General features: G+C 42.4%; 1 protein-coding gene across 1 annotated transcript in view; it reads right to left on the bottom strand.

Moving 5' to 3' along the window:
• The window catches only part of gpm6aa (glycoprotein M6Aa), a gene marked incomplete at its 3' end in the record, with an annotated part of 50081 nt that extends 44658 nt beyond the window's left edge, over positions 1–5423 (bottom strand). Inside the window, exon 1 of the mRNA XM_084331567.1 lies at positions 5159–5423. Coding sequence (XP_084187693.1) covers positions 5159–5195 — 37 coding nt within the window. The 5' untranslated portion in view covers positions 5196–5423. The remainder of the gene's footprint in view (positions 1–5158) is intronic.
• Positions 5424–11160: the final 5737 nt, after the last annotated feature.

The following is an 11160-nucleotide window of genomic DNA, read 5'->3' as shown; positions in this document are numbered from 1 at the left end:
ATTTTGACATGATATTGTAAAGTAGTATTAATTCATGCACATTAACAAGAATTAAGCCATCTGTAAGATAATAATCTCAATATAATATGTTCATTATATTATGGCACGACATCATGCATGTCAAACCGATCAAACAGAGGGACACGCGACACCTTGCAGTGTGGCCAACTGGCTCAGGAAATGCTAACAGGTGTGCGATTCTCAATGTTTCCATTCAGTGCTAGTTAAGCAGACCCAACAGGACACTGTCCCAGACAAAATTAATATTGTTTTCATTCTTGATTAATAATGCTACATAGCTTATTGTGATCACCAGGAAGGTTCAAAAACTTCAAATCAAAGCCATCACATATGCTCGGATATATTTAGTGCGTTAGCTGAAATAAGCCTTTTCTGCCATAGGGCGTTGGTTTGCTCCCTGTTGCTGATGGCCCCTTTGGTACATAGCATCAATTTGGCTACCAGCTGAAGTGAGCAGTGACCACCTGGTGCATCTGACTCATAATCTGAGATTTGCAGCCTCAGAGGAGGAAGACAGACGGGCATTAGCATACTGAGTGCACTCATTGACACAGACACGTCGTCAGCAATACACATTTTCATTGGACCAGTTTTTCTGTGGTTTGTAAACACAAATCCACGATCAATTGGGGAAAAAATGCATCAAAAAGAAAATGCATCAAACCATCTTGAGAACTATTCTGAATAGTTATAGCATTTAGAAGAGATGATGCATTAATATTGGTCAATTGACAATGAAAGACCATAGGCTACAAGTTAGTACAACATACAATATTTACAAGCTTTTAAAACTGTCATGGCCATGCAGGAATATTCCATACAGCTTGCACAGGTGTGCTCTGCTTATTTGAAGATCATGGTTATTGTGCACATCCCTGGCAGCTACTGTACCTCCTGCCTCCAGCTCCTGTACCTCCATGAATCCAGCTACTGTACCTCCTGCCTCCAGCTACTGTATCTCCTGCCTCCAGCTACTGTATCTCCTGCCTCCAGCTACTGTACCTCCCTGCCTCCAGCTACCTCCCTGCATCCATCTACCTCCCTGCATTCAGCTACCTCCCTGCCTCCAGCTACTGTATCTCCTGCCTCCAGCTACTGTACCTCCATGAATCCAGCTACCTCCCTGCCTCCCTGCATCCATCTACCTCCCTGCCTCCAGCTACTGTACCTCCTGCCTCCAGCTACTGTATCTCCTGCCTCCAGCTACTGTACCTCCCTGCCTCCAGCTACCTCCCTGCATCCATCTACCTCCCTGCATTCAGCTACCTCCCTGCCTCCAGCTACTGTATCTCCTGCCTCCAGCTACTGTACCTCCATGAATCCAGCTACCTCCCTGCCTCCCTGCATCCATCTACCTCCCTGCCTCCAGCTACTGTACCGCCTGCCTCCATCTACTGTACCGCCTGCCTCCATCTACTGTACCTCCTGCCTCCATCTACTGTACCGCCTGCCTCTAGCTACTGTACATGACCCAGAAAGAAAGGGTGTTCTCGTTGTAGAAGTGCTACAAGGAGGATGCTGCTGGAGGGATGTCCCAGAGAAAGTGTACTGTAAGCAACTTGTCCTTTTACTCATGATCGATTCTGAGGTTGGCATCACTGGTTAAACAGACCTCACAGAACCATTCCTAACAATACATAAATAAAACAGCCCATGCCGATGGCATTATCATTTTAACTGACTTTAACTGGCCCTCCTCCATAAGAGTGAGGTGACCAATGAGCCATGCCTCCATTGCCGCAGGCTGTGCAATATTAACCATCACATCTCCTGTGATCTAACAGCCGTTAAAGCAGAAGGGTGTGTCTTTATACCTACAGATAAGTAGCTCATCCACTGAGCAGAGGATGTGTCTTTATACCTACAGACTCATGATTTTATCCAAATTATTTTATTCTACTTTTTTATCTGGTTTCACTGTTTTTTTTTTTTTTTTTAATTTTTTTAGCTAGCTTTTTTGTTGTCATTTATTTCTGATTTTGTTTTGTTGTGTTTTTTACATAAGCTGTAGTGTAAAGCACCCTGTGCATTCGTGCTGTGAAGGGTGCTATATAAATAAAGGTCATTCATTCATTCAGACCAGTAGCCCATCCACTGAGCAGAGGATGTGTCTTTATACCTACAGACCAGTAGCTCATCCACTGAGCAGAGGGGTGTGTCTTTATACCTACAGACCAGTAGCTCATCCACTGAGCAGAGGGGTGTGTCTTTATACCTACAGACCAGTAGCTCATCCACTGAGCAGAGGGGTGTGTCTTTATACCTACAGATCAGTAGCTCATCCACTGAGCAGAGGGGTGTGTCTTTATACCTACAGACCAGTAGCTCATCCACTGAGCAGAGGGGTGTGTCTTTATACCTACAGATCAGTATCTCATCCACTGAGCAGAGGGGTGTGTCTTTATACCTACAGACCAGTAGCTCATCCACTGAGCAGAGGGGTGTGTCTTTATACCTATACAGACCAGTAGCTCATCCACTGAGCAGAGGATGTGTCTTTATACCTACAGACCAGTAGCTCATCCACTGAGCAGAGGGGTGCACACTGCACAGGGCACCTCATAAGAGCATATAACATAAACAGTTTAGACAATTATTGGCCACAAATGTCTCACTGTTCTAATGTGTCAATTAGAGCAGCCCTAGCTTTTTCAATTCAGCCAACAATTTGAAAACAAAACAAGACCAACAAAAAGGTTTTAATTGTATTGTGTAGCTTTCCGGTAAAAACAAAAACAAAGTGTCTACTTATGTGTCTACATTTGGAGCAACAGGTTCACTTGTGACCAATATTATTGTTGCTCATCATTTCATCATTAATGCAGGCTTGATTAGCATAATGTCCTTATCATGGGCAACGATCACAAAACAATGTGCGCCACAAGGTTTTTGGTTGTTTCAAAGAACCGTTATTGTAAGCATTTCAAAATCCATTTTCCCTCCCCAAACCTTTCAGTTCCTTAAATCATCAATCTTATTAAAGAGCAACGTATACAAGCATCATCATCTGTGGCAGACCTTGTGTATCACATTAGCATGTTGCTCAATGGCATCATTGGAAAACTTGTGTACCTTCAAGAATCCATGTTTCTGAAGAAGTAGCCACACATCATCGGTGTGTCGACTCTGAGTGCCCTAATGAGGAGCATTCATCTAGATGAGCACTCAGCCAGCTGCTGGAGTTGCATGTTTTATGAATAACCCATTTGAGTCATATGAGTCATATAGGAGCCCAGAGTTTGCGGCGCAGGAGTGTTCAACTAAGTAATTATGGATAGTCTTCGCAAGCTGACTTGCCACCCAAATGAACAGACATGTCGCGCACAGGCATGCAGGGCAGGCACAGCTTGGATCGTAGCCTATTTCAGTTGAGTGAGCATTTGTGGTAGTGGCCACCATTATGACAGATTCGCTTCCAGAAAAGGGTTTTGCAGTACATACCTAGTACATCCTTAGTAGTTAAATCAAAACCTATAGGTACAGTTAGTATATCATCAAGTGACTTGTCATGCTTATTGATAAACTATGAGGTACTTCCTTATCAATAGCTTTAACATCACAAAACCTAATGTTACAATCCCTTTGTAACCATAGGTAAGGCCAAGGTTCCCCCCCCCCCCCCCCCCCCCTCTCTCTCTCTCTCTCTCTCTCTCTCTCTCTCTCTCTCTCTCTCTCTCTCTCTCTCTCTCTCTCTCTCTCTCTCTCTCTCTCTCTCTCTCTCTCTCTCTCTCTCTCTGCCCACGCTACCAAAACGTCATGGTATAGAGAATGGGTGTGGATAGAAGGAAGAATGACTATGAGGATAATTACTAGACGTGGTCAGTGCCATAGAAACAGCTCCCAGTCATGACTGCCTGTGTGAGAACTAAGCACTTAGGTAGTTGTCAGGGAGGAGAGAGGTGAATAAGGGATGAGGCCGGGGGTTATTGGCAGGAGAGAATCCCTGTCACGTGAACTAAACTTGGGAGGGAGGGAGACAGCATCCTCATTCTCATCCGTACACTGACAGCATCCTCATTCTTCTCTCCTCATCCGTACACTTGACAGCATCCTCATTCTTCTCTCCTCATCCGTACACTGACATCATCCTCATTCTGCTCTCATCATCCGTACACTGACAGCATCCTCATTCTTCTCTCCTCATCCGTACACTTGACAGTATCCTCATTCTGCTCTCATCATCCGTACACTGACAGAATCCTCATTCTACTCTCCTCATCTGTACACTGACAGCATCCTCATTCTTCTCTCCTCATCTGTACACTGACAGCATCCTCATTATTCTCTCCTCATCCGTACACTGACAGCATCCTCATTCTTCTCTCCTCATCTGTACACTGACAGCATCCTCATTATTCTCTCCTCATCCATACACTTGACAGCATCCTCATTATTCTCTCCTCATCCGTACACTTGACAGCATCCTCATTCTTCTCTCATCTATTGTTTCGACACACAGGAACACCTTTAATTCAGATTGTCACAAGCCTAGTGGTAAACATAAATAGTCAAACCTCTCTTCCCGCCCTCCATGCATACTGCTCATATAAGGCAGGGGGATGAATTATACATAGCAATTCCACATGCACAAACAAAGCAACCCCCCTCCACCCCCCGCATATGAAGAAAGGAACCCCTAGCCCTGCGTCAAACCCACATTGACTGCCACAGACAATGCAAAAATGCATTGAGGCAGATCCAATCTCTACGAGGTTCTGTTGGGTACATGAGCGGGAGATGGAGATGCAATATGGGCGCAGATCGAGGCTCGGTTTGGTTTCTCTCTCTCTCTCTCTCTCTCTCTCTCTCAGCCATCATGACAGGCATGCAAGCTTTACCAAGGGAACAAAGACAGCCCCGTGGCTGAGGCCGTACACACCCCTCTGACTATACCCAAGCAGCGTGCACAGACACTCTCCAGTGGATTGCAGACACTCAATGGACAAATGAATTAACCAAAAACAGCTGCTGTCTTTCTCTATTCAGAGGTGTTTGTGGGATGGGTGGGGGCTAAACATTAAGTGCAACGGTCTCTGCGAGGCCTGTACTGACACATGGACAAAGCAATCATCAAGTCAGATTCTATGGTACTTAACGGGAGCCCAATGCGGTGTTGTATTTTAAAAAGCTTCCTTACCTTTCTGGCTTTGTCCCTCATCCAGGTCCTCTTCCATTGTGTATATTCTAGATTTAGGGAAACTAGAGATGGGATGGGGGGATCCTTGGGGTTACCAGTGCAAAACCTTATTTTTCTTTGGGCTACTGGCTGATGGATAGTCCACAGATTAGTATTTTTTTCTATCTTTCTATCTTTCTTTTTTTCTTTCTTCCTTCCTTCTTTCTCCACTCTACTCAGCGTTGAGAGTGCTTGTCAGCTGTGGTTTCCGTCAAGTGGCCGCAGTGCTGTGTGTGGATCACAGGCTCTTCCCAGCGCTGTCCATTGTGAGCCACTGTGGCGAGTGCTGAAAGCTCTGGTCTCCCTGGCGGAGAGGCTGTGGAGGGAGGAGGGGGAGGTCTCAGTGGTGGGCAGGAAGAAGCGTGTGTGAGTGTGTGTGTGCGTGCGTGTGTGAGTGTGTGTGTCTGTCTGTGTGAGGGGAGGGGGCTGTAGACAAGGCAGGTGCCTAAAAAGATGGGAAAGAAAGCATTGAAAGCAGCGCTGGAACACAGAGCGAGTGATGAATACAGAGACCCTCTCATTGTGCCTTGTTGGAAGAGGGGTGTTCTGATGTATCAAGTGGTCTGCCGTGCCCAGCCCACCCTGATGATTACCCCCGTTTATCAGAGAGAATGGTTAGGCCTGACAGGCAGCCCCCTTGGCAATGGTTCTACTGCATTAACTGAACCCCTCCTTAACTAGGGGAGGGGGGGGGGGGGGTATGAATTCAAAATGGGATTCCTCCTAATCTTATTAGTTATACTGATTCAATTATGCTAGCACAAAGGAGGTGCCATTTGATTGTTATCACATACATTATCTGGTGTAAGATTGCATGATACATAAATGTATGCAGTACTAAATAACAGTATGTATGTCATGTATGTCGTAAATGTCATGATGATATATATCTGTATGTTGTGTATGTCATAAATGTCATTATGAATTGAAAATGGGGAACCCTGATGTAAACAAGACGAAAGTATTTATCTGGTCTGCATCCCCTTAACAATTGTGTGTATTGAGCTGTACTGTATTGTACCCATTCTGCACGCATTTGCTTGCACTATACAGGAGCACTAAGGTGTGTATGTTAAACCATGTCTTGCTCAAGGCAAACATGTGTCAGATGATCACAAATCTGATGAAGTAAGGTTAATGCATCACATGTGATTCTTCAATGGCAGTCCAGCTCTCAGAGTATGACAGCCATATTTACATCTGTCGGGTGAATGTGAGACAACCCAGGGTCCCAGGCCTCTGACTTTCTAAACTAATCATAACTTGTTCAGGGGTGACATATAATTGTTAAGCTAAGCATATTGTTTGATTCTTGAGATTTGAAGTTGTTAATTACTCTCTTTTTATTTTCTATTGTTTTATTTTTAAATTTTTTATTATTGTTTATTTCAATGTGTCAACTATGTGTGTGTGTGTGTGTGTGTGTGTGTGTGTGTGTGTGTGTATGTGTGTGTGTGTGTGTGTGTGTGTGTGTGTGTGTGTGTGTGTGTGTGTGTGTGTGTGTGTGTGTGTGTGTGTGTGTGTGTGTGTGTGTGTGTGTGTGTGTGTGTGTGTGTGTGTGTGTGTGTATTTCTTAACATCACTTTATTTGAAAGTGTCCATTATTCTCTCTTTCTTTGTGTTTGACTCTTGGATTTTTAAAGTGTTTGTTACTTGTTCTTTTATTTTATTTTATAAAATCTTATTAAATATACTGTATGACTGTTTTTTGTTTTGTTCTATGTGGACCCCAGGAAGAATAGCTGGTGACAGGCAATGGGGATCCGAATAAACAATAAAGCTACCATAGCATTCAGGCCTGAACTGCAACCTACTGTGTATACTGTATGTAACGGATGGTACCGCGAAGCACAGTCACGCAGGACTTCAGATGTTGTGAAGTGACTGGGGTGAGTAGCGGTGCTGTGGGTTAAACTCACTCTCATCCTCAAAAGACACATAGACACGTTACAAAGCAGTGAATTCACCTCTTGGTATAGCGGTCTGTGCTGTTGCCCGAGGCGTGGGAGACCTGGGTTTGAAACCCCCACGGGGCATCGAAGTTTAAGGTGACGATGTCACAACCATTACATATATATCCGTTTAGCTTGAACGTCATCTTAACTAAGCCTGGTGAATGTGAATCTAAGCTACGCTGATGGATGAGCATGATGGAGCCACTGGTGTTGTCCTGTCAACGTCTCTTTCTTGATATTATTTGTATTCAATGTTTTAACAGATACAAACAAAGCAGACAGGACAGACAAAATCAAGACATCACGACGACAAAAATAAAAATATATATATACCCTCCCTCCTCCTCCTCCAATTTTTTAATTAAATCTTTTTTAAACAAGACAACCAGTCACTCCTTCATGTCTCTTACCAGTGTTAGACATACTGTAGACATATCAAATCAGAGATTGAGAGTAGGGATGCTCGATATTGGCTTTTTTACCCATACCGATATACCGATATTGTCCAACTCTTAATTTCCGATACCGATATCAACCGATATCAACCGATATATGCAGGGTTCCCCCCCCCCCAAAAAAACTTAATAATTTCAGGTAATTAACATTACATTACTTATTACATGGCATTTTCACATTTGCCGAAATGCTTGATTGTGATTGGTCAATAGCGCTCGTCAGAGGTCCGTTATTACTCGATAACGGACCTCTGCCGAGCAATAATGACCGCTGTGCGCAGCTGTAGCAATCAAGCCCACTGACATCAGTGCAATCAGTCCACACACCTGCCGGCGATAATAATAACTTTATTTGGGCTGACAGCGGACGGAGCCACAGAACAACTGCGCCTGCATTTGATCTCGTCTTGTCGATGGTGTAAAATGAATTAGGTATATTGTTAGTAAGTTAGCCATGTAATAAGCGGGATAATGTATAGCTATACTCGGTCATTGTCGCAAAATAATTGACCTTCACTACGCGAGGCGCCTCTGTGTTCTAAACTCTGTGTCGGTCAATTATTTTGCGACAATGACCGAGTATAGCTATACATTATCCCTTACATATCTCTTGTTATGTAATTAACACAACATTATGCATACTTTGACAATAAATAAAATAACAATTTGTTCTTACTTGCTTGCCTGTGTAAATAAAGGTTAAATAAATGTAAAAAAATTTAATAAAATAAAATTTGAAAACTGATACTGATATTTTCCGATATCACATTTTTATGCCAATATCGGCCGATAATATCGGTAGGCTGATAATATCGGACATCCCTAATTGAGAGTATATATCTATAATAGACAGTCTTTTTACATGGCTTTGTGTAAGGCACAGCTTCACAGTTGCCATTCAGTCCACATAGTCCAGTTATAGTCTTTGTACAAAATACCATCAGGCCATCAAGAGTCCCTTCAGGGTCAACATCATGGACACGGTGAACTCATTCATGCTCTTGATCTTGAGCAGCCAGCTCAGTCTTGCTGTGTTGGTGGTGGTGACGTTTGGTTCGGTGCTTGAACTGTTAGGGTGAGGTGTCTTTTCTAGAACCCAGGAGCAGAACACAGGCACAGGAGAATAGAGCAGTTTAGAATATTTAATTGAGTATGGGAAGCAAGGTCCAAGGTGGTAAGAGGAGCTCAGAGACAAGGATCAAGGAGTGGAGGAGCGACAGACTGGTGGGTGTGTGTGAGGTCCATGAGGGTTCAGGCTGGTGAGGGTCCGTGGTTCAGGTGTAGTCCGGAGAGGTGAGGTCCTGGACATCAGAGAACAAGAGTTAGTATAGAGAGCAAAAGTCACTGGGCACAAGAAGACATGATTCCATGAATGCTGAGGTCTGAATAGAGTCCTATACCACGGGAGGTGAAAAAAACACTCGGACAAGGAGTGACAGGAGTGCAGGCCTCTTATCCCCGCTCCTTGATGATGTGAGGGTTCTCAGGTGTGTAGGCCGTGCCCAGGTAGCCAGGGCGGGAACAGGAAGAGGACCATGTATGGGCCTGGGAACCTGCTGACACACAGAGGAGAGAAAAGCCCTGGCTGTGGCTGTAACATGAACATCATAACTCAGAAACAGTAAAGCAAACAAAAGAGGTAGAATAAGGACCAAAGAGACACATGCTGTGCAGGGGCGGGGCTAGGGGGTGGCTACTTGGGCTCAAGCCCCGAATGTTTTCTGAAAAGCCCCGAATCTATTTAAAAAAAAAAAAATTATTTTTTTTTATTTTTTTATTTTTTTTGACAATTCATCATTGTTACATGAAAATATGTTTGCACCAGATTTAGCAGAAGCTAATTTCCATCTGTGGTCTATCCAGCTGCTAACTGTATTTGAGTGAGTTAAGTCTTGGTGTCATGGTAGACTCAGACCTAAGCTTTAAATCACAATCAACAAGTTGACAAAAACGTAATTCTTCCACCTTAGAAACATAGCTAAAGTACGGCCATTTATAAATCAAAAGGACGCTGAGAACCAGATCCATGCCTTTATCTCAAGCCAACTCGACTACTGTAACGCACTCCTTACCGGCCTCCCGAAAAAATACGATGATAACTATTTTATTGCAATGCACTATTGCATTATTTTATTCTATTTTACTAACTATTTTATTGCACTGCACTATTTTACTTTGTATCAGTGAATCATAGACGCCTGGCCATAAGAGCATTCGATATATCCCCCCCCAATATATAAATCTAACCATATCTACGTTATGGTTAACTGAGTTCTATAGTGAAAAGAGCAGCTTTATTGGTCAAGATTGAAGGCTCTATATTGCAGGAAATTGCACGTACAGGTTAATTAAATTCAAAAAAGATCTGCCCTTGCCTGAAAATAAATAAATAAAAAAATTAGAAAAAAAATAAAAATAGAAAAAAATAAACGCGGGCACCAATCTGGGCTAAGCCCCGGATCTCCTATAATCCTAAATCCGCCCCTGATGCTGTGTCTTGCCAGTTGCCAACTGTTCAGGCAACCTCCTCTGATTCATCCAGTAAGCCCCTCCTCCAAATCTGTCATGTGACACTCCTATCACTTCCTGTCCAAAATACCACTAGGGGTCTTCAAAAGACTGCTAATCAGAATCTATCATCAGAGGTTATTTCCATAAGCACATATAAACAGGCTCATTGTAATATATTATGCATACTATGCACAATATAATGACTTCTAAATCGGGCCCATTTTAATATCCTATTTTATAAAGACTCTCAAATAGGGTCGGTTGTGACAATCCTACAGTATCATCCCACTGAGCAATGTTTCGTCTATTAGACGACTAAAAGACATCTACAGTATATGATACACTGCTTTAGTAGACGTCTAGATAATACCTAGGCGTTGTTTCAATGTCATTTCAATGGCTATAAATTTAAATAGTTTATTAAAAGTGTATTCATTTATTAACCTTTATTTAGCCAGATAAAACAATAAGAACAGGTTTCTTATTTTCAATGTCGATCTGGACTTTAACACTACATTATATTTATCTATTTATTAAAGAGATTTGCACTACATTCATACCTCATTTGCATTTGCACCTTGCCTTAAAAACGTACCTCATTTTCTGCATTTTGTACCTCATTGTCTGCATTTTGACTTCATTGTACTTAGGTTGTACTTAGGCTGTACTTTAGTTTGTATATTGTATTGTATATTGTATATTGTATAGTGTTATTCCTCTTTTACTTACTTTTTTACTGTATGAAGCACATTCTCAGGGGCTCATACATAACCAAGCATTTCACTGAAACGTACATGTACCTTATATGTGACAAATAACAACAAACTTGAACTTGAAATATATGTCTAAATTATGTTTAATCAATGGCTAAGCTATAATATAGACGTCTAGTAAACTTTCACTTTTAAACCAAATGTACCCAGATTTTAGCCTAGATATCTATGATGATGATGATGATTGGCATATAAACAGCATATATTAAACATTTCAACCACAGCACAAATATGATTAAAGATAAAATAAATATCTATTTGACAGCAGC

Source organism: Notolepis coatsorum, assembly GCF_963971535.1.
Source record: "Notolepis coatsorum genome assembly, chromosome: 16".
In the NCBI taxonomy this organism is placed as follows: Eukaryota; Metazoa; Chordata; class Actinopteri; order Aulopiformes; family Paralepididae; genus Notolepis; species Notolepis coatsorum.
Note: the sequence above shows the minus strand (reverse complement) of the source record. Positions and strands in the feature narration are given on the sequence as shown.